The sequence below is a fragment of the Diabrotica undecimpunctata genome, chromosome 4 (assembly GCF_040954645.1).
Source record: "Diabrotica undecimpunctata isolate CICGRU chromosome 4, icDiaUnde3, whole genome shotgun sequence".
NCBI classification, from domain to species: Eukaryota; Metazoa; Arthropoda; class Insecta; order Coleoptera; family Chrysomelidae; genus Diabrotica; species Diabrotica undecimpunctata.
The window spans coordinates 13006797-13032326 of NC_092806.1; the positions used below are offsets into that span (position 1 = coordinate 13006797).

Here is a 25530-nt window from a genome sequence, read left to right on the forward strand (position 1 = left end):
CATTTATAAAAAATCGCGGTGGGCGCAAAAAAATGTCAGTATTAGTTTATTTTTGTTTGTAGTATTAAGTTCAAATTTAAATAGCTAACGGAAAAGTATAATGGGTGACAGGTTTGTATATAGAAGAAAATTAAGATGAAGTTCGTTTAACAAATTTTGCCGTGGTGTTTGACTGAAACGTTCGTTCAGACGGTGACAGTGATAGTGCTGTTGTACGTACTTGAGTGATTGGCGTCATAGGGAAATTACCTGACTGATTGGAATCTTGTTTAATCTTCTTCTCAGGATGTAGGTGCCCAGCGGTGAACAGAAACCATCTTTAGTTATTCAAGAGATATTTAACGAACTTAAAAACAAATACTTAAATAATTGGACAGCATGATCGAAAACCAACAAAAAAGTCTTCATATTGTGGTAGGTCTAGATACCCCTGTACCTGCTTCAAGAGACACCTCTTTGTTTCTTTTAATGACATATGTATTGTATCTCGTAAAAATTCCAATTCTACGGTGTCAGCTATAATTTAAGATCGTTCATTACACATTTCTTTAAGTACATTTTTAGGAATGTTTATAGTGTACGTCAGAGTTTTGATGTTTTAGCTGAAACTAGATTTTTACACATCACAATGCAACATGATGAAAAGAGAGCAAACGGAATCTTTGTGCTTCGCAATTGAGTGACTGGCATTATCAGTGATGATATTTTTGATTGTTTTGTACTACAATTTGACTACAATCGACTACTGTAACTTCTTGTTTGACGTTTTGGTTTGCAAATCAGATGCCACTGCTAAATTGCCAATAAAATTTTTTGTTCTGGAAGTCAATACGTTAAATGACGCAGTTTTTCCAATATTATAGTTGTACTTTTTATTTCGTGACGTCACTGTTACTGCCTGAACGAACCTGACGATTTTTTTGCGGCTCTAGTCTTGGGATATTGATGATTCTGGAAATATGTGCAATATAACGTTCATCTGTGCATCCATTATACTTTTCTGATAGAAACTCTTTAGCTTTACGCTTAACTTTGCGGGGTGAGATCCCGTGAAAACTGTAAAAGATACATATCATACAACGGGTGCGTTTCCCTAAAAACAATATTAAGCAACGATGTACATGGATGATATATTTGTTTCTGTTAAACGTTATGAGATTATATTTTTTGTCGTTGCGTGTATGATACATTACTCAGTGTTTTCAGATGTTTATACATTGGTGTAGATAATTCTTAAAAAAATGTGATGTTACCCTCGACACAAATGTGACGAAATTAGGCAACACAGCCTTAGAACTTTAGTTACCAGTCATACTAGTATGTAGTAATCATTTTGTAGCAATCATCCTCGAAATATTACAAGTATGTTGCCACGTTTCGTCGCAGCAAACAAATGAGAAAATATGAATCTTCTGTAGACCAGTTTTAGAAAAGGTACTTGAACTAAATGTGTAACAAATCAGTAATGTTAAATATGTAGCCTAGTTAATTTTTAGTGAACAATTTTGTCAATCGTCATTAGAGGGTAGCACAAAATACAAAAAAAATATATTTATATAGTTGTAAGGATTTCATTTGTGATTAAACCTATTTTGATCTCAAAAATGGTGATTTAGCTGCTAAGCGTTTTTGCCAATTTCTTTATATTTTAAACGTATTCTGGAATTTGTTACAAGTCACTAATAATAGGGGCCCAAAGAAACAAGAAACGGAAAATTATTACAAAAAGACAAATTAAAAGGAATTTTTATGACCTAAAGAGCTAAACCAATTTGCCTTCAGCCAGTAAGTAGTTTATTATCAAAATTTTTCTGTCATTTTCTATGATTTTACCAAATTTCCTTCGAACCTTTATATGGTAAAACTTATTCCGGAAGCTTTAATAAGTCGGTAGTAACGCGAAAGAGTCCGTAGAAATATGAGAAAAATTACTACAAAAGAATCGAATTATAATTAAATTTTTATGATCTGAAGCCCTAATTAATTTACCTTCACCTAACAATTACTTAATTATCAAGATTGTTCTGCCATTTTCCATGATATTACCAAATTTCGTTTCAACCATTACCTTTATATTGTAAAATTTGTCCTGGAAGGCGCTAATAACGCGAAGGAGTCCGAAACAGAGTTAACTCTGAGCCATACTTGTCAATGAATCTAGTAATGTCGGGGTAAAACGGTCTATTAGAAATACAGCTGTATCCCTGTACTGGGCATTTTTCCACAAATAAATTTTTGACATTTACGATAGTATTTTCCATCGTTGTACCAAATTATTTCAGCATCTTATTTTTGCAGAATCGCTCAAACTAATTGTTTGGATATTCTTTTGCCAGTTTGACAGATACACAATAGTAAATATGGCCTAATAGATTACCATTGCCTAACTGTAATGTCAATTTGAGTAATATTCATCACATTCTAATTCCAGAATATGTCTGAATTTATGGCAAAGATTATGTTAAATAAAGAAAATAAAAGTCACTACGTGCCAAAAATGTCTAGTATTACGAAAAAGGAGCCCTAATATTGTTTAAAATAAATTAAATTGCATTCTAAAATATATTAAGTCTTCAAAAGACCTTCTGAAGGTCTTTCAGTCTGTTTTACAGAAGAATGTGGAAGAGGTTATAAATTCAGAAGAAATCAAAGCTATCGATGTTCACATTAGTCACAAAACAATATTATACGGCTCTTAAATTCGTAGACTTAATTCTAAATCTACTATAAATTTATTAGACAATATTTAAAGTCGAATACAATAATTGTAAACAATAATATAAAACTTAATATATATCATTTTTATAATTTTTTCCAAATTAACCGGAAGAATTTTTTTTACTAATGTGGTCGTTTAAAAACGAGCATTAGTGAAAGATATTCGGTCGCCATAGAGTTTGTATTTCTAGAATAAAATTCTTCTAGATAAATTACTTCTTTGTAAAACTCGAGAAGTTTATTTTTTTAAATTTAACTTCTCGGGTTCATTTCCAAATATGTATGAAAAATTATTCAATAAAGTCAAATAAATATTGTATTTCTTTCCTAAAAATCTATTTTATTTGATTTCCACAATATTACCAACATTGGACTCTAAAAAGTATAATTTACATTACAAGATATATGTTCGTACTAGAAACTTTGCAGTGACTTCTTACAAATTCTCAAAAACAATATTTAGCAATAGAAACAGAAAAGTCTGTATCAAAAGGCCACCTAAGATATTTACAAGGGCCATTAAGTCAGCCGTTTTGTTTATTTAAAAATATCTGAGTAGTCAGATCTAATAATAAGTATAGTTAATAGAAATATGAAATGAAAGACAAAGGTTTATACACTTTAAGGGAGATTTATATAGCCCAATCGAGAAATGAAAAATGCTAGTGTATGGGAAATGAGTCAATACTCACAATCTTAAGTAGTTTTTATTAATAAAGTGGGCAAATTTTGAGCTACCGGTTTCAAGGCTTACAATATTTGCCCCATCATCAGACCTCAGTACGGTATTTTTATTTCCATTAAAAGCTAAAACAACACAAAACAAGCAATAAACAACTGAAACACAATAAATGACACTAAATAATAACAAATTGAGTGAGTGAGCAGCTATAAAATCATTTAAGAGTGAGATTGACAAACTAAGCATATTGGGACATTAGTGCCATTGGGCATCTCCAATCTGATGGAAGCTGCACTAAATAGTCAGTCAGCTGTTATTATAGGGTTTATTAGAAGAAAATTGTGTTAGTTGAATTGAATTTAATTTACTTTTTAATCTAAGTAAATAGTATGTATTCGTTTCGTCGCAGATTAGAATATAAATTAAATTCGATTCAACGTAACACAATTTTCCTCTAATAAACCCTATACTAACAGCTGACTGACTATTTATTGCAGCTTCCATCAGATTAGTGATGTTTTTAGTTTGTCAATCTCACTCTTAAATGATGTTATAGCTGCCCACTCACTCAATTTGTTATTATTTAGTGTCATTTATTGTGTTTCAGTTGTTTATTGCTTGTTTTAGCTTTTAGTTTTTAATACAAATAAAAATAACGTACTGGGATTTGATGATGAGGCAAATATTGTAAACCTTGAAACTGGTAGCCCAAAATTTACCAACTTTATTAATAAAAACTACTTAAGATTATGAGTATTGACTCATTTCCCATATTATACTAGTATTATGGACTTACGTTGGCAACCTTTTTATCAAGTGATGGATTTCACGGTAAAATTTATTGCAGTATCTGATCTTTTCCGGTCAGGAAGTCCAAAAAATATAACAGTAACTATAAATGGTGAATGTTGTACTGATTCCAAGCAGTTGTCTGAAGCTTTTTTGTGATTATTTTACTATAGTAACCGAAGAGAAACTTTCAAATCATTTTGGGAATTCTCGATGTGATGTGATCAATTTAAACACTAAAGAGAGCAAAATAAATGGAACATGATTTTTACGGCCTGCAAAAGGAAATATGGCGCTTCATAAGAGGTAAAGCAACTAATAGAACCAAAACACATTGAAAAGGATATGTGGATTGACTACCTAAAAAAGCTCTATGCAGAGGACGAACAAACAACGCTAGAATCGGACCGGAAATTACCACAAGAAAAAAACAGAAAAGCTGCAGGTAAAGACGGGATACCAAACGAATTACTGAAATATTGTGGAGCAGCAATGACAGAACAATTAACAACATTAATTAATCAAATTATAAAATACCGAAAGAATGGAGAATGGACGAACTAATTCCACTATTAAAAAAAAAAGATAAAAAACAGCCAGAAAACAGGTTTGTTAAATACTACCCTAAAACTTACAACTAAAATTTAACAAGTACTAATAAATCAGAGGATAAGTTTAGCAGATGAACAACATAGTGGAAGTGTTAGACGATCGTGCACAGATGCAATATTCGTTATAAAGCAAATTACTGAGAAATCACTAGAGTATAATAGATCAGCATTTCTGTGTCTGACTGACTTAAAAAAGCTTTTGACAGAGTAAGACTCAAAGATGTAATCCATCTTCTGTATAATAGAGAAGTTCCCCTAAATATTATAAAAACATCGAAAACATCTACCAAAACAACAAAATGGAAGTCAGAATAGATGGACAACTTACAGAACCTATAGAAATAGGCAGCGGAATAAGACAGCTCTATGCTCTTCAATTTAATCATGGATGATCTCATCAAAAACGTTAACAAAGGAAAAGGATACAGAATGGGAAACAAAGAAATAAAAATACTCTGTTACGCAGACGACGCAATATTGATAGCCCAAGATAGTCTGGAAAGACCGGTTCACAGATTTAACATATGAGCAAAAGAATTTAACATGAAAATCTCATCTCAGAAAACTAAAACAATAGTAGTCAGCAAAGAACCAATCAGATGTAAAATAGAAATTGAGGGCATCAGTTTTGAACAAGTAATGGAAATAAAATACCTGTGAATTACACTGTCCAGCTATGGAGACAAAGAAGTGTGAGATCACTTACAAAAAGCAAATAGACTGGCAGGTTGCCTTAATGACACTATATGGCAAAACAGACACATTAATACCGAGATGAAGTCAAGAATTCATAAAGCCAGTGTGAGACCAATAATGACATATGCCTCAGAAACAAGACCCGACACAGCCACAACGCAAAGTCCACTGGAAACGGCAGAGATGAGAGTACTGAGAAGAATTACAGGAAATGCACTGAGAGATTGAAAGAGAAGTTAAGACATTAGAAGAAAATGTAAAGTACAGTGTATAAATGAATGGACACAAAATAGAAAAAAGAATGGAATACCCACATAAGCAGAATCGAGGAGACCAGTGTCGTCAAAATAGCAAGAGATAAGTTACCATTCAGCAGAAGAAGTATCAGACGACCGCACAAAAAATGGAGTGACAACCTTCCATAGAGGTATTAATCAGCCAATGAACAAGCAGAATTGCTTATAAAGAGGAAGAAGAAGAAAAAGAGCACCGGACTTGATTCTATCTCGATAAGGTTATTAAAAGCAATGTCATTTATATAGTAATTCACATAGCACATTTGATAAATTTATCAGTATTTTGACGAATTAGTTATGCTCTACAAATTCCACATACCAGTCTGGGGAAGACTTAAAAAGAATAATCTCCATCCTGACCATATATAGGAAGTACAAAGATTGATACCTGGGGATAAAATACTAAGAATTGATTTTAGTAGGTGAATCACCCGAAATCCAAGAAATGTTAACAGATATTTGTTCACGGATAAAGCAAAATTCACGAGAGATGGGGTATACAATCTCAAGAACCATTATTAGAATCAAAATTGATGTAGTATCTCAATGTTGATTTTCAAAGTTTTACTGATACTCTTATTTTATTCAGAAAGTTCTTATTATTAAATTAATAAGGTATTCTCGATTTTAATAGTATAAACAATAAACATATTTACAAATTGTTAAATACAAACAATAAAATCAAACATATAATTATTTATTCATACAATTCAAAATCTATTCTGCTTGAAGAATAAAAATTGGAATCTTCTCCACATTTTCTAACCATTACCCCACTTTTAAAGTAATTTTCTTGCGCCCATTTCACCATTTGTGAAGTAGAATATGGACCTTGTACATCCTCATCCTCAATTTTCCATTTAAATTCCCACATTAATGGTGTACTTACTTTGGGAACATCTTTATCATTGTCATCTGCCTCATTGTTACTTGAAGTTGTTACTATCTTTGCTTTCTCCTTCTCATCAAAATCATCAGCATACATATCCAGTTCAGCTTCTTTAACAACTTTTTGTTTTTTATTTTCACTAGCATCAACTTTACTTTTAATATGTTCGTAAGTTTCTTGGTAAACATCCATATTACCTAACTTTGTTAAAATTTCATTTGCTAGTTCAGTCAGGTCTGTAACATCTTTAGAACCAGTTAAAGTTCCAGCCTTTTTACGTTTTAACCTTTCGACACTTGATAGTTTCATATCAGCACCCCCTAAACGTTTTAATGCCTTATTAACAGTCTCTTTGGGATTCATATACTTCAACATTTTTTTGTATGAACCAATTTCATCAAAATATTCGTCTTCATTTTCAGACTCACTTTCAGCACCCAAACCTTCTTCATATACTCTGTACTTTTTGTCACTTTCTGCATTTTCTTTAATTTTCTGCCAGTCGATGTTGTCAAGCCAACTGTCTCTTATTTCTTTTTCATTGTTCCAAATAAAATGACCATCCTTATCAAAATGACCTTCTTCCATTTCTTCATTCATGTTAAATGCTGTCATTTTTTGTTCCCCATCTTGTCTGGCTGTTCCTTCTTCCTCTCCTAAAAAATAATAAATGTTATATAAAATTTCTTTCAATACATTCATTTAATATCAAAAATTATATTACTAATTCTTGTATTATCTCTTTGAGAAGAGAAACTAGTTGGAATGTTAGCCTCTACTAACAAATATATACGGGAGTCACACGATAAAAGTACTAGAGGAAGAACTAAAGGAAGCTGAATAAAATTCATAAAGGCACTGTCTGGGACATGGACTCTGATCAATTTTAAGCTCACTTATTTTTCCATTTAATATACTCAATGGCACTAACACAATACCGTAACAGAATTAAGATAAATTACCCTCGATATCATCAGTATTTAAAACATTATCCTCTTCAATTTCGTCATCTTCCTCATCACTATCTAAAGTATGTTTTTTGTTAGTTTGACGTCCGTTATCAATAGTTTTAAATTTTGTTTCGCTAAAAGCATTTTCGTAGTTTCTTTTGGACATATTTTCAACAGATTACCAAATTGGGTTAAAGATTTTTATCAAAATTTAATTATATTAAAATGTATTGTGGAAAATCAGCTATTGAGAATATAAACAAAAAACTGGAGGGGATGATGGAAAAATGTCATTTTTAATTTTGTCTTTAATACTGTTGGCATTCAACCACTAAAAGCCGCAATTATTACAATTTCACAGGTTTAATTCCATATTTATCTTGTATAGTTCTATGTTATATTCTATAATATAATTATTTATTAACATTTTATCATTATTTTGGGCTAGAGATTTGTGTCTACAAAATTAAACCATTATAGGTTAAAATTTATCTAAGAAAAGCATTACAATTTTTAAATATAAATCAGTTAAATACGCAAGTATAAATAATATTTACGATTACTAATAACTTATATAAATGCAATATATTTTTTATGTTGTTATATAATATTATAATATTTTTTATAATAATTTATACGACTAATTTAGGGAGGACATCTTTTGAGGAATCCACGAACAGCATCGTTCATCCCCACTTTTTTATTATTTGACATTTAGACGTCAGCTGCACACACGAACAAACAGATGACTTAAATGAAAATTTTTATTAGTTGCGAAGTGTCGCTGTCGGTAGTTGTTGTGTTTATACATATACAGTGCAATAGAAGACAACAGAAATTTTAAGGTATTTATTATTTACTAATGATATTTAAATATAATGTTAATTTGCCAGCAAGATCTTTTATACAGTATTATGACCCCTGTTGTATAATCTAACCTGAAAATTAAGTTGTTGGAAAGTGAAAGGAAAAAAGAGAAATGCTCCACTTTTATGCTGTAACAATTATGAATATTGTAAGCAGTTATATTCCACATTAATTTTTATAATATAAACTAAAAAACTTAGGGATTTTTAAAATTATTATGGTAGTTGCCTGAAGTTACCTAACTTGATGTTTATTATTAAAATAGCTTATAAAATAATAGCTTCGACTTCTTAGTAATTTGCCTTTGGGTTTTGTTTGTTTGGATTTCCCATATGCTAATGATTTCGTCTTAAGCCGACCTTGCAGAATTCAATAAATTTTATTTCTCTATTTGGATATTTTTAAACTTGGGTTACACTTAAGTAACTGACTTAACACTTTTTAACACTGTTTTATACTTAGAATGCATTGTTTTTGTTAGTATGTACGGCAATACTTCCAGGAATTATGTAATGACAATTACAGAACAATATATTTTAATATGTTTTTAAAAGTTATATCTATATTTTAAAACTGTTATTGCCTATTCAAATTCCTAGATAAAATGTTTGTTTATTACTTTGTGTACATTCAGTTGTATATATTAAATTTAAATAAACACACGGGCGGCTCTACCGATGGGCCACCTTCCCCACTAAGTAAAATGTGTTGAAAAAAACCATACAATAAAAGCTTTTTACCTTAAAAAAACTGCACATTCTAACCCTATCAGGTGGTTAAACTTCTCTAGTAAGATTTTTTAACAGAGCAGCCAACACTATGAAGGATATATTTTTTTTATAACAGTAATACAGACATTTTTAATTTTAAATTTCTATCCATTTCCTAGTCCTTAAGTAATTAAATTATCTATTTATTACTCTGTAAATGAGCTCACCCAAGAACATTTTCTAAAGGTTAAGTTTGTCTCCCCCTAGAGAAAACATTATAATTTGTGTAATAGTAATTAATACTTAATATCAATAATAATACGGCATTCTAAGAGACATTCTTGAAAGAAAGGACATAGATAATAAAGATCTGCGAATAATTCTCAATCTATATTGGAATCAGAAAGCTAACATCAAAATAGAAAATGAGATATCACAAGCAATAGAAATACATAGAGGAGTAAGACAAGGATGCATTTTGTCACCGCTGCTATTTAATGTTTATAGTGAAAGCATTTACCAGGAAACCCCTTTGCAAGCAAACGAAGGAAACACAGACGACACTGTACTAGTTGCAAGAACAGTAGAAGAATTACAACGATTACTTACAAATATAAATATTATCTGCAACAATTATGGCATAAGTATAAATATCAAAAAAAACAAGTATATGGTCTTCAGTAAGAACATGACACAACCAGCACATATTAGTATAAATGGCATTCAAATTGAAAAAGTATCAAGTTACAAATACTTGGGGACTTCAATAAACGAAACTGGAGACCAAAACAATGAAATAAAAAGATGTATCGAAATAGCCAGGGCCACCTTAAAGGGCCCTTAAAGATGAAGAAATTCTTCTGCAACAGAAATATAAGCATCCCTCTACGATTAAGAATGCTAAGGGGCTACATATTTAACACAGTATTATATGGTGTAAAGGCCTGGACTCTCAAACAGAACAACATAAAAAATATTGAAAGTTTCGAGATGTGGTGCTACCGTCGATGCTGAAGATAAGTTGGGTTGAAAGAGTCACAAACTTTGAAGTAATGCGAAAGGAAGAAAAGACCCAGAAATTTTGTCAGCAATCAAACGAAGAAAACTCGAATATTTAGGTCACCTGATGAGAGGACATAAATATGCATTACTTCAAAATATAATGCTGGAAAAATAGAAGGAAAACGGAATCCAGGCCGTAGAAGAATGTCATGGTTGCGTAATTTGAGAGAGTGGTTTGGCTGTACCACTAATGAACTCTTTAGGTCAGCTGTAAACAAGGTCAGGATAGCCTTGATGATTTCCAATCTCCGATAGAAGTGGCACAAGAAGAAGAAGAAAATCAATAATAATAATGAATATCTATAAACAAAAAAATAATTGTGGATAACATATTTAAAGCACTTTAATACCAATATATTGCAAAACTTGTTGAAGTAAGGGGTTACACCATGAAGCAAATAAAACCATCTCCAGGAATATTTAAGACAATTTATCAACGGTACATTTCTTCTATTTTATAATCGAAATTCAATAGGATTGTCAGAGACTCAATTTCTAAACACTTGATAGAAAGAGACTAAATCCTGATTTATTTATCATCAAACAAATTGGCCTCTCAATGAACATTTCTGGGTCTAACATGTGTTATGGACGAAGTACACTCCTTGTGTTATATCAATTTACGGCATGCAGCATAAGCATCAAGAGTTTATTTTGTGTTTAGTTTGCTTTTTAGTTTGATGTTTATATTTTATTTATATTCTCTATTTTTGTTTGTATTTTTAAGTCCTTCATTCATCCGCATTTGCTCATCTTCTGGCATGGACATTTATTATATTCAATTGGTGTCTTCAGCCTACAATAGCATGATCGATCATATTTACCGTAAGTGATTTCCAGGTGCCCCTGTGTATATCTTTTCTATTTAAAAATATTTAAAATTCGTTTTAAAATTTTTCATTTTGTTTAGCTGTGTTATCATTCCTGTTCCATAACATGCAAATTAAACATTCACTTTGTATTCCAGTTTTTCCTTTGGCAGAATTTTTATTGACACTTATATTATAATGAAAGTATTTGCTGCGTTGTGTAGTTGCATCAATCTGCTGATTCAGCTGTTGATCCACCTGTTGTGCCTTTATTTTGCTGTGTAAACAAATTTAGACATAATGTCAGGACATTTATTAATTCTGTTAGTAAATAGACTTCTCAGTTATTTGACACTCAAGAGAATTAAATTTTTCTCAGAAATAAACTTCGAATCTTCAGTACCCTCAATTTTTGTAAGTAAAAATAACTTAGTCTTGTGTACTAATAACAAAATTATTTTTATTCAGTAAATAACTAATACAAAATATAAACCATAACAATATGCAATAAATGTAACAATTGATGTGATATTAAGGAAATAAATCTAAACTAAGCGTTCAAAATGTCCACCTCCAACATCTAGCAAGTTTATAACTGATATTCATGTGACCGAGCCATATTTCTTAACATATATTAGCCAATATTAGTAGAAGTTTTTCTTATTCTTATTTAATATTATCTGACATTGTTTGAGGCTGCACAAGGTTTTTTATATAGCCCCACATGAAAAACTCAATTTTTGACAATTCCGGTGATCGTGGAGGCCAAACAGTTGGTCCTCCTCTGCCTGAATATTAAGTGGACCATTTTGCAGTTGTAATGGCAAATAATTAATTATTCCGTCAAAAAAATGTGGGTCAATCACATAGTCCCCAACAATGCCACCGTAAACATTTATAAACGACCTAGTTTGACTAGGACTAGGGATTACTTGATGCATATTAATGAACATTATGCTCATTTTTTGCTCCTTTTTTTCTAGAATATAATCATCTTCAAAAAGCACATAATAAAAACAAATGGGTCGCTATACACTTGCTGCTAAGACCATTAATCAAAAGCTAATCTACGATGATAATATCACCCTAAAAACTTATCCTGTATATACATATACTTCTTCTTCTTCTTTAGGTAACGTCTACTCTAAGGAGTTTGGTAATTCCAATACTTCGTTTTCCCTGTATTTTTCCCTGCATAATGGTTTGTAGCAACACATATTATCCCCTCTCATAACGTGGCCGAGATATTGTAACTTACTTATCTTAACCGTATTCATAACTTCCATTTCCTTTGTCATCTTTCTGAGGACCTCAACGTTTGTTATTGGGTCTACCGAACTTATTTTTAATATTCTTCGTTAGGTCCACATCTCGAATGCTTCAAGTCGATCGCTCATCTCTTTCTTTAAGGTCCAGGCCTCCACCCCATACAGCAGCACCGAAAACACATATGAACGTAATATTCTTATTTTGAGTTGCAAACTAAGGTCTCTACTGCATAATACTTTTCTCATCTTATTAAATGTTGCTCTAGCTTGTCCAATTCTCATTTTTATTTCTTCTGTATACTCGTTATTTTCCTTAATAATTGTACCAAGATATCTGTATTTTTTTACTTTTTCTATTGGAACCCCTCTTATGTTTAAAATGTCTTGTTGTTATGTTCTGGAAATTGTCATAAATTTTGTTTTATTAGCCTTAAGCGTTAGTCCGCTTTCCTCACTAGTATTTACTACATTATCTGTAGTGTGTCTGTAGATCTTGTATATTCTCTGCAATTAGTATAGTATCATCGGCATATCTGGTATTGTTGATGGATCTGCCGTTGACTTTTATTCCAATTGTTACATATATTGTATACATATACATATATATTTAAATAAGGATATCATACTTTCAGATATTAAAAAATGCGGTAAGCTAAATCTTCTTAATGTTCGCCAAAGATTTGGTGAGCCGTTGAAACATTAAATCGTGTCGGATCATTATAATATTTTTATTTAGATCCCTTTACGTTTAAATTACGGTTAAGTAGAATAAATGTAATATGAGCGGCAGACTAAGACTTTAAGTCAGTTTGAAAATTACTTACTTAAACGACACAAATTGCCTTGCCGGTTTCGAATTGTCGTCGTAGATATATCGGAATTAAGAGTTAGAAAACATTCTAGACTCTTGAAAACAATCTTTAAATTCAAGTCAATTAAATTTTCGCATTAAAAACTAATACCACTGTAATTGGCGCAGTGCTCACCAAATATATTCTTGCCCTTTGGGAAGTTTATTTTGTGAACACTTTGCCAGAAGTAAGGGATGGCAATTATAAAACTCTTTCGATTAAGTATCAAAGTTAAGAAACAGAAAAAGTTGTTTTTGTATTTATGTCAGCTTCATCCATTCAATATTATGTATATTTCTCCCTATTTTCTTCCATTCCTCTCTGTTTTCGCACGAGCCCTAAATAATATTTAGCATGACTCGAAATATCGAGACGCGTGCAGTAACCTTGCGGTATATAGTAATATACATAATATATTACAGCGAATTTTTTGAGAACATCTTCGTCATCACATTTTTGGTCATCATTTTCGTCTATTTTTCCAACTATTCCTGCTTTTGTGTTTTGCTACCTTTTATTATTCCAAGAATTGTACAAGCTGATATTTTCGTCAAATCTCGACACAACGTTGCGGTATCTCAATCAACATATCTGTATTTCTTTTACGGAATCTCTCATATACCAACTCGATTGATGATTTGTTTGTCTTTCACATATATCGCCATGTTTTATCTTTTTTATCAGCAGCTGACCGCACATTGGATTCGTTTCTATTTTACCCGACTGTGCGAATATATATAATACTGATTTCTACCAAGGCTTCATTGTTTGTTTGCATTAGAGGATACATAACTGCCGTATGTATTTTACTATTATCTAAAAATACCATCTTGTGTCATTCATTCACGCCTTGGTAAATAGCAAATTTTGCAAAACCTCTTCGTTGTCCAAAGCTTTGAATATTTTTCGCTTTGTATCATTAACGGGGTCATGAAAAATAGTTACTAAACACCTGCTTTTTTTTCTCTTGGTTAGTTAATATTTATATAATTTAACGCATAAGGAGGACTCGAACTAGCCTGGCCTAGGATGAGTTATTCTTAGTAGATTTTCGGAATACAAAAAGATTCATAAAAGAAGAAACAATTCGTAAAAGAAAAAACTATCGAATACAATCGACCAATCGTTCTGGCTTTTGTAGATTTTCATAAAGCCTTTGACACGGTAGAATTTGACAAAATCCTGGAAGCACTACAAGCATGCCGCATTGACTACCGATATACAAGGTTAATTTACAATACATACAAGAAAGCAACTGTGTCAGGGAAACTACGTAAAAACACGGATCATATCCCAATCGGTAGAGGAGTCCGACAGGGTGATAGCTTATCGCCTAAACTGTTTACCGCAGTACTAGAATATGCTTGTAAAAAACTTAACTGGGAAGAGAAATGCCTGAACATTCACGGTAGAAGATTAACGCAGACGACATAGTTTTGTTCTCGGACAACCTCAAGGAGATATGTACAATGCTACATGAACTTCAGTTAGTGTGTGCCAGTGTGGGTCTTAAAATAAACATCTCCAAAGTTACTAGTTACTGATAAATGAAAAGTATTTTTATACAAGCGAAAAAAATATATAAAAAAATTAACCTTGAAAGGTCCTTGAGTCCCTAAGAGCTCTTTACAAAGTTAATAAAACTATTAAACAATTTTTATATGATTTAGAAACAAAAACTAAGTTAGCAGTAACTATTTACCAAAAGAAACATAAGTAGGGGAGATATTGAAATGTTTATCAAAAAAATATTACACAAGAGTCATTTTATGGTGAGCTTACATCTAAATATACACTCATGGACAAAAATATCGAATATTTTGGAATTTTCCAATTTTTTTTTGAAGTCACTATTATTTCAAAATAATTTTAGAGTACTGATAATACTCATATAGTAGGCTGATGTACTCAACTGGTTTGAAATATTTTGATGTTTATTTTGGCGTTTATTCAGTGGTTAGTGTCATTCGTACATTTTATCATAAAAATCCTTCTTCACGTAAAGGAAAAATCATACTAATTCGGTTATTTTTAGTTTAATTTATTAAGTTTAATTAAATATTGTTTTGAGTTAACTAAGTTTAAAACAAGTATCCCACCAATTCGGCACTGCGATGAAGTCCAAGTAGCACATATTGTAATTTTGTACGAGGAAGGATATGCACAAAAAGGTATCGCACGACGTCTCAGCAGAACTAAATCTATAGTTTCAAATACTCTAAAAAGGTACCGCGAAACAGGAAATTTTGTACGAAGGCCTGGTCAAGGACGCCCAAGGTTCACAACCGCAATTGATGACCGTTTTTTGGTTCTTAATTCTACACGAAATCGTTCATTGACATCGATGCACCTCAGAAATGAGCTATTAAATGTTAGACAAGTTAGTGCGAGTTCACAAACAGTTAGACGATGATCAAAAGAAGCAAACTTAAAGCCCACACGCTCCGCCAAAGTTCCACGTCTTCTCCATAATGATAAAGCTCGTCGTTTGGAATTTGCAAGAACACATTATTTAGTGGAATATCGACAACTGGAAAAACGTTCTTTTCACTGATGAGACCAGAATCCTATTATGGAAGCCAGATGGTCAAAACTACGTCTACAGAAGAGTTGGAGAACGATTCGCCAGCTGCAGTCTCGCCCAGACCGTTAGTTTTGGAGTTGATGGCATAATTCTTTGGGAAGATATTAGTTGGGAGGTACGTACCGCACTTGTGAAAGTGTTCGGACGGATGACTGGTGATTCTTACGTTTAAAACATCCTGCAAGATCATGTTTTGTCATATGTTGGTTACATTAAATATGAAAGATTCACGTTAATGCACGATAATGCTCGACCACATGCCGCTGCCATAGTGATTAATTATCTTGATGTGGTCCAAATTCGAAGATTGGATTGGCCACCATCTAGCCCGGATTTAAATCCAATAGAGCACATGTGGGATCACCTAAAACGCAGCATACGACAAAGAAATCCCGTTCCAAATACGATAGAGCAGCTTCGGCTTGCTGCACAGGATGAATGGAATGCAATTTCCCAAGGATATGTCCAAAATTTACTTGCAAGCATGCTGAGAAAGATGCAAGCAGTAATAGAGGGAGGAATACTCGTTCCTGATCATGCACTTCTTTCAGTTTAAACCAGTTGTTAAAGCAATTTAAATTATCATTTAAGTTTAGAGTAAAATAACCTTATTTACCTAATATTAAACATTTATTTTTTTCACAATTTTCTCCGCATAAAAATTTAAAATTGTTACAATAAACGACTTGCTTGACCAGAATTTATTTTGAAAAAACTTTGAAAATTCCAAAATATTCGATATTTTTGTCCATGAGTGTATATAAAAAAAGGTTCCGCAATAACTTGATCTCTATCGCATCTAGGTGGAACAGTATTTAGCTACTGTTACTGACCAAAAGGTAGGCTCACGGATATAATGAAAGAAAATTTGTAACCTTGGATCTTGAATACTAACCATCTTCAACGAACTGGTATCCGGCAAAACAACGTACTATTAAAGGTCGCTTGGCAAGCACATCGGCAACGAAAATGGGCCGGTGACAATAAAGGTACTTCGCGTGGTTCGCAAAAAAAACAACCCTGATAGATCGCTATTCTCACTATTCAGCAACTATTAACACTCTTGAAATGTACTACAGCGACAATAGTAAATATTCTTGCTAATAAACCACAAATGGATAGAATATCTCTAATTCCATGCACCGGAAAACAAACAAACTACCACAACTCGTGAACTATTCGTAATCGCTTAATCTTTTAACGAATAACCCAAATAATTTGGTACGGCACATTACTTCTTTATTTTCCAATAATCTGCACGGATGACCAAGATAAAAGTCGGACTACTCTTAACAATGACCTCTCTCTATATATGACGAATTGGCCAGTGGTCTGCACACCTGCACAGTCCGAACGCTGACGGAAAGATCCAGACAAAATGGATCTCTCCGAGAACGGAGACCTTCAAACACGGAACCAAATACGTACCATTAGTTACACCTTAAACAGGCCTAATAGCTAGGCAACTGTTTATACATAGCTGTATATACCTTTAACATAATTTAGGGCGTTAATTCTTTTAAGGTGTAACTTTAAGGTGTATTTTTCATGCTATATACGCCACTGGTAAAGTGAAATTAATATTTTTTTTACTAACAAAATATATCATATATGACACAGAACACATTGACCAAATTTAGATAAATTATACTGAGTAATAAAAAAATATGGCCAATAATATCATGCCATTGTCAATGGGACAACCTGTATTGGAAGCTTAATCTCCTTAGGTAAACGCTTCTTATTAGTATTATTCAAGATAATCTAAAAGTTCTCGCTACACTGTAAGATGTTAATTATAAGACAATAACCAAGTATAATAAAACATTTCTGCGTTCAACGTTTGCATTGTGATTACATGTTCGATCTGAACTGAAGAGTATAATGCAGAATAAGGAAAATCCTCTAATTATGTGACATGTTTACATCAGAGACATTTTCTCAGAGTCTGTGCCTGAAACGGATATTGTAATTAGATTTGATACTCAAACATTCAAGGCTGTATAAAGATTATATTACCGAGAAGAATATTGTCTTAAACGTAATAAAAATATGAGAGTTATTATGAAATTTTTCTTGTAATTTTATTTCATTGTACAAGCTATATTCGATCCCGTAGAAACTGTGTCTGTTTTGTTTTAAAATTTCCGGTGTATTTTCTCCATTCTTTTCTATGTGTTACTTTCTTTCCTACTGTAATGTTTTTATTGAGGTCCAATTTATTGTATTTATTATTTAATTTATATACACTTATTTACTAACACTTATCACTAAAAACTAGAACGCAACTACTTTAATTTATATTATTTATTTACAACTTACTTTGTAACTCTGCCGTGCTACAATGATATATACAAGGCCTGAATCGCTCACTGTCGAAGAGAATTGGGCGGGGTTTTCTTAAACATATAGAAACTATATCGTATCTTAAATTCAAGCACAATTAGATAATATGAAATTATAATTTATTATTGGACGCCACCCCTGGTTTATCCTCGAAGGGAAAGAGCAAAAAAAATTAAGATTTATTGAAAGTTTACAGGAAAACTATTATTTATTATTTCTTAGTAATGAACAAAAAGAAAACATTAAAAGTTACGTCATCCCAAAGGGATTCAAAAATATTATTTTATGTTAACATTATCATAAACAAAAAATCTTTGTATCGTATTAAATTAAGGATTGGTTATAAAGAAAATGAATGTATATATATATATATATATATATATATATATATATATATATATATATATATTAACCCCAAATTTCGAAATTTGTTTACATTGAAAATAATATAGTTATTTATCAACTAGGAACAATGAAGAAAATAAACCTTTAAATTAAATTAGAACACTTCACTATATTTTCATTTTTTTTTGAGTTCATAATCATTTCTGTTGTCTTGAAAGTAGGTATAATAAAAATTGGTACAACCTTAATCTGCTCTGTTTCTCTTCTTATTTAATCAGTCACCAAATAAACCATTGATTCAGCTACGTACTATATCAAATCACCACCATCCTAGATAAGAGGGGTTAGGTATTCCATAAAAAGATACTGCTACTGGGCCATGATCTGGAATAACTCCATAGCAATACTATCTTGCGACGAGTATTAGAAATATAATATCAGCATTATAGCCTCTCCAATAAGGGTCTAAAAAAATAAATATCTATCTGAAATATGAACAAGAAAAGGATTGCTTAGCTCACCTCTGAAATTGAGACCCACTTTGGAAACACGTCTTAACGGTTGGACGGTCTTAACAGAAAAGAGCGAAACGCTATTCTTGCGCTCTCTGGAAATTGGGCGTGAGTGACAAGTTGAAAAATATGCTCATCTACCGGATATATTTGGGAATTACAGAAGAATCCTTGAGTCGGCTACAGGTAGGTACTTGACAGATAGATGGGGTTAGAAGTTTTATTTAAAAAAAATTATTGAAATTTATAATGATTTTCTTTTAAATCTTTTGAAACGGTTACAACTTGATACAACAATTTATTTTAGACTTAAAATAATGAATTTATAACACAGACTGAAATCAAAGCAAGTAAGCAATTTAATTGAACCCAACCTGTGATATTCACCCCTTTGAATTAAGTTCGAGTGTAACAATTCATTGGAGCGAGGTGTATTTATGCTCCAGACTGTCCCTTTCCCTCTATAGCACTATGATGCGCGATAGAGGCACAACTATTAGCCAAATGCTCTTCATGTGGGAGTCCTGGGTAATAGAACTCCAACATGGTTCCCTAAATGACTCAAATTCAGGCTAGCGTTAAGCGATTTATTACTGTTATCCTTTTGGAACTTGTCAGCGAAACTGAAAGTGCTTGCTTGGGCCTCAAGCCTCCGCTCTGGGCTGCACCTAGTTCGGAGACTTGGTGCTCAAGGGTTTGAGCGCTACGTGTTCGGGTTTTTTAGGGTTTTGTTAATATTTTTCGTGGCTTGCGCCGGTTTTTTGTTAGAATTTTTTTGATTTGTTTGGTGACCGAATCCGTTTATGTTTTTTGTAATTTTTTTGGTGACTGACACCAAATCTAAATTATTACCGTATTTATATCATTTTTTTAAATAGCACCTGCTTTTAGAAGTTTCTCGTCTAAACCAGAGATAACGGGATCCTTTTCATGACTCACTGTATTATTCTAAGTGGCGTTAGGTAACGGCTTTACCTTCGATCGACGTATCTAGATCATATCAGAAGGAGCGGTGCCATCATGTCTAGATAAAATCGTCTGTTCTCGTCGCTGATACTATAGGTGGAACACGTAACACTATCTTTCTGATGGTCCCTTCCACCTGTTACCTCCATCTTATCTCTTTATCTGTTTGTCCTCTTTTGCACACGAGCGTTTGTTTCTTAATTATACGTTAATTTCTTATTTTTCTTCATTCCAGGGATTAGGCATTTTTCCGCCATCAAATTTCACTCTACCCTTTCTGGGAACGACCTATACTTCTTAAGTCGTCAGGGATTTGACGTCTAAAAATCATCCGAACAAGCTGAATTTTGCGGAGAATGTAGAATTTTTTTACCCCAAAGCTTCTCCCTAAAACCTAACTCGTATGTGGGAGGGGGGGAATATCGATTTACCAAGAATCTGTAATATTTCATTCAAATAAAAAATGTAGCTGAGGTAGAGGTAATATTTATTAACAAAAATGTTTATTAACAAAACAGAACAATGTCAAGAGGAGTATCATGAGAGTCGATATGATAACGTGAAGGAAATAGCTGGATAGTTCCGAAAACGCAACAGCGGTAAAATAACAGATGATGAAGGCAATCTTGTCATAACCAAAGAAGATAAAAAGCAAGTATGGAAAGAATACTTGGAGAAACTTTTCCACGACCTTAGAGCAATACCAGAACCCACCATTGAAGAAAATTCAGGTACCAAAATCCTACCAGAAGAAATAACGGCAGTCATCAGACAAAGGAAAGATGGAACGGCACAGGGACTTGATGAAATTCCTGTAGAACTGCTGAAGCTATTAGATGCAGAACAAATAAAAATAAGAACTAAAATATTTAATGAAATATACAAGGCAGGAAAAATACCAGTAGAGTGGCACAAATCGGAGTTCGTACCATTGTCCAAAAAATCAGGAGCAAGAGTTTGTGAAGACTATATTACCATAAGCCTAATGAGCCAACTGCGGAAGCTGTTTTTAAAAGTCATCCACAAAAGAATTTACCGAAAATGCGAGACACAAATTGCGCCCAATTAGTTTGGATTTGTGAACGTCGTTGGTACGAGGGAAGCTTTGTTTAGCGTGCAGGTATTGTTTTAGTACGGCCGAGATAGAAGTACCCCCGCCAAGCCTGGAAGAAATTATCACGGCGATAGAAACCCTAAAAAATGACAAATCCCCGGGACTAGACAATATTGATGCAGAACTGATTAAAAAAGGAGGGCATGAACTTAGAATTAAAATACACCAATTAATGAAAGAAGCCTGGGAACAAGAAATAATGCCAAAAGAATGGAGTGGCTGTATTATCGTGCCAATACATAAAAAAGGCAGAAAGGATACATGTGGCAACTACAGGGGAATCTCACTAATCGGTACTACATATAAGATATTAGCTTCAGTTGTACTAAAACGATTACTGCCATATACAGAGGAAATTATTGGCGATTACCAATGCGGCTTTAGGCCTGGAAGATCAACAATCGACCAAATATTTACTATCAGACAAATGCTAGAAAAGTATTGGGAATATAATAAAGAAGTACACCAGATCTTCATAGATTTCAAACAAGCATATGATTCCATAGATCGCTTAAAACTGTGGAGTGCAATGATGGAGTTAGGCGTACCAAAGAAGCTGACCATGATTGCGCGAATGTGTGTCAACAATTCCTTTGCACAAATTAGAATAGGAGGCAAAACTTCAAAGGCTTTCGGCATAAGCACCGGACTCAGACAGGGAGACCCGCTGTCCCCATTACTATTTAACCTAGCATTGGAATATGCAATGCGAAAAATCTATACCAGAGTCAAACCACACATAACTGCCAGAGGAGCAAAGATTATTCTCGCATTTGCAGATGATGTAGATGCAGTAGCACAGACAACACTGGAAGTTAAGGATATAGTATCGAACTTTGAAGAAGCAACACTAAGCGTAGGCCTGAAAATAAACGAAGAAAAAACTAAATACATGGTCGTATCAAAAAAGGAACGACAGCGAATAAGACAAAACATTACCATAAACGATCATAATTTTGAGGTGGTCAAAGAATTCAAATACCTAGGAGCAACAATTACCAGTGAAAACACAGGAGAACGGGAGGTTGAAATACGAATACTGGCGGGGAATAAATCATTCTTTGCCATTCAACATCTAATGAGGTCAAAGCTTCTCTCAAGGCGTGCCAAAATCCAAATGTACAAAACCATAATACGACCAGCAGTGACATATGGAAGTGAAACATGGACATTGAGAAAGAAAGAAATCAATAGGCTATTAGTATGGGAACGCAAAATCCTGCGAATTATATATGGTCCTTGCAGGGACAGCGTGACAAATGAATGGAGGAGCAGATACAACAATGAAATAGAGACTCTATTCGGGAAAGGAAACATCGTAAGATACATAAAAGCCAATAGATTAAGATGGGCAGGCCATGTGGTACGGAGTGATGACGACAGACTGATTAGCAATGTGTTTTGGGAAAGACCAGATGGTAGAAGATCGACAGGAAGGCCTAGAAAAAGGTGGAAAGACGCAGTCAGGGAAGACCTGGAGAAGATGGAAGTAAGGCCATGGGAAATAATAGCACAGGATCAGAATCAATGGAAGGCAATAGTAAACGCGGGAAAAACTCACGAAGAGTTGTAAAAGCCAATGATGATGATGATGATATTGTTTTAGAAATGTAGAGATGCCAGCTGTGATGTTTTTGCATGCCTGATTCACTAAAAGAAGGCTTTCAATAGACTCAGGCATGAACAAATGATGAAAGTGCTGAAGAGGACAGGGATTGACGGAAGAGACCTAAACATAATAGCTAACCTGTATTGGAATCAATCAGCGGTTCTCCAAATATATGGAGAATATACAGACCAGGTCAAAATCTTTAGAGGAGCGAGACAGGGGTGCATAATTTCTCCACTGATATTCAATCTGTACTCAGGGCACATTTTTGAAGAGGCTCTAAAAGATATTGATGAAGGCATCTCAATAAATGGAGTCAAGCTCAATAACCTCCGGTATGCAGATGATAGAATAGTGTTTTCCAATACCATAGAAGGGCTGCAAAACATAATGGACAAAATAACGGAAACAAGTAGAACATATGGACCGGATATAAACACCAGCAAAACCAAGCTAATGATCATCAGCAAGGAAAACATAACTGGAGCAAATCTGTATGTGAACCAAATGAGAATTGAACGTGCTTCACAGAATTACTTGGGAAGTATAATCAATGAATCGTGAGACAATACACAAGAGATTAAATGTCTCATCAGAAAGGTAAAAAGTGCATTTTTGACTATGAGCTCTGTGTTCAAGAGCCATGACATCACCCTAGAAACAAAAATAAGGCTCCTTAAATGTTACGTGTACTCAGTGCTTCTGTACGGAGTATAAACGTGGATATTGAAGGCGGAAACTCTATCAGAACTTCAGGATTTTGAGTTATGGTTATACAGAAGGATCCTGAAGATACCATGGAAAGACAAAGTCACCAATGAAGAAGTACTACGGAGGATCAACGCAACCGCGGATTTGGTCAACATCGGGAAGGGCCGTAAGCTGCAGTACTTGGGACATATAATGAGAAATCAAGGCAGATATGAGCTACTCCAATGCATTTTGCAAGGTTAAATCGAAGGAAAAAGAACCCCAGGACGAAGAAGAGTATCCTGCCTGCTAACCTGAGAGCATGGTATAGAAAAACCTCAACACAGCTATTCCGTATAGCAATCAACAAATTCATCATAGCCAGTAAGGGCTCTTGTTAATGAACGTTTTTTTCAACGGATAACGGGTCGATGCTAAACGGATACCTGTGTCGACGGTTCATAAATTTCAAGGGACATGCGTCCGTTGTCAGTATGGAATCTCCGAAATATCGTCAGTTTTAAAGTAACAAGTGCACGCAATGTATGTTAAATCATGTTGTCGTCGAAGCAAAAAATTATACTAGCGTATTATTTATATAAAAAAAAATGCAGAAGAAACGGGAGAAGCGTAAAAGAAAAATATGGATACATTCTATTTTGTTAGAAAGAGAAAAGTATGTCACTTTTTTTTTTTCTTTTTTCTTGTCCGATAATGACTCGAGTTATTTTGAAAGCTTTCGGTGGTTTTATGGCACAACACAGGTCGATTTTCGATCGCAGTATTAAAATCTCCATATCAAAATCTATATTTTATTAGGAACAAAGAAAGAAATTTATTGAAACAACGGATGCTCGTCCAACGCCGTCAACACACTTGCATAAACTAAAGTGGTTCACTAATGGTTCACTGCACCGGTCCGACGGACATCTTGCCGAGGGGGACTGGATACGGAGATGGTGACAAGTTAACCAACGGATTGGTTGCAGGTGCGTGAACCAACATTAATAAGAACCTGAAAGATACTGAGCAACGGCTAACGGAACCGTTTCAAAATCGAACCGTTGACCGTTGTCGTTAACAAGAGCTCTAAGAAGAAGAAGCTTATTAGCACTTTTTCTGTAGAATGAGCAGTTTTAAATCGATTTTAAATAAATTGGTATCAACTCGATGGTAATAAATCGATATCTTTTGATCAGAGTGTCGTATCGACAAAAATTAAAATGCTTTTTAAAGGTGAAAACTACGTCTTTCTTATAAAATTTTTGTATTTTGCCGCAAGTGAAGTCAGTTTGACCAGAATGAAGTCAGAATAAATATGAGTCAGTTGAAATATGCCCATGAAACGCTGAATTTAAACATTCACATCACAAACGATCGCATGTCACGGGAATTGCTTCTACAAAGACGGTATTAGATGCATTTTGTAGCGGAAGTTATGTGCTTCGTAAAACGTACTTGTGTAATTAAAAAGAGACAGTTTTAAACGTTTTATATCGTTTAATATGAGAGTTTAAATCATATTTCAAATACCTCATATTTATTGCTAAAACTTAAAACCGAAATTTCCGGCTATATGTTTTCAAAACTGACATCTAATATTGAAAATTTCATAGTGCCCAGTCAATGAAATATTGTATTGATCTCGTGAGAATCATAAAAAGTGGTAAAAATCTAAAGCTAAACGTTTATTTCATTTGCGGCAAAATCCAAAAATTGCTTACGAAAGCTGCTTTCTTCGCCTTTAAAACGCATTTTTTAGTTTTGTGGATAGGACACTTTGATTAAAAGATATCGAATTTTTACAGTCAAGTTGATATAAACTTTATTTAATATTGAATTCGCGTGCGTACCTGAAATTGAAAATCACCGGTCGCTTCAAGCGTTGTAAGAGAACGGTTCATTCTACCGAAAAAGTGTTAAAAAACATTTGTTTAAAATTATCAGCTTCATTTTTTATTTGAAACATTTTTTTCTACGGCGTACAGATTCTTGGTAAAACGATTTTTTCCGTTTTTCCTCCTCTACGGAGGGGGGTTTTAGGGGGAAGCCGGGGGGTAAAAGTGGTAAAATTTTTTTCATCTTTTTTGGGGTCCCACAATTGACATTCTCAGCAAAATTCAGATAGTTCGTATGATTTTTAGAGGTTCAGTGGTGTTCAATTTT

General features: G+C 33.4%; 2 protein-coding genes across 3 annotated transcripts in view; one reads left to right on the forward strand and one right to left on the reverse strand.

The window, feature by feature from the left end:
• Positions 1-6385: 6385 nt before the first annotated feature.
• On the reverse strand, positions 6386-7905 carry holn1 (CD2 antigen cytoplasmic tail-binding protein 2 homolog holn1). Its single transcript, XM_072528921.1, has 2 exons — positions 7644-7905; positions 6386-7337 (listed from the first exon to the last, which is right to left on the reverse strand). The coding sequence occupies exons 1-2, from the start codon at positions 7795-7797 to the stop codon at positions 6490-6492; spliced, it is 1002 nt and encodes a 333-aa protein (XP_072385022.1). The 5' UTR covers positions 7798-7905; the 3' UTR covers positions 6386-6489.
• Positions 7906-8327: 422 nt separating this feature from the next.
• Ctr1A (Copper transporter 1A) overlaps positions 8328-25530 on the forward strand; it is a 125848-nt gene continuing 108645 nt past the window's right edge. Inside the window, exon 1 of one of the 2 annotated variants that reach the window (XM_072528924.1) lies at positions 8328-8476. The gene's annotated coding sequence lies outside the window, so the exon portion shown is untranslated. The remainder of the gene's footprint in view (positions 8477-25530) is intronic. The other variant, XM_072528925.1, reaches the window with a different exon arrangement.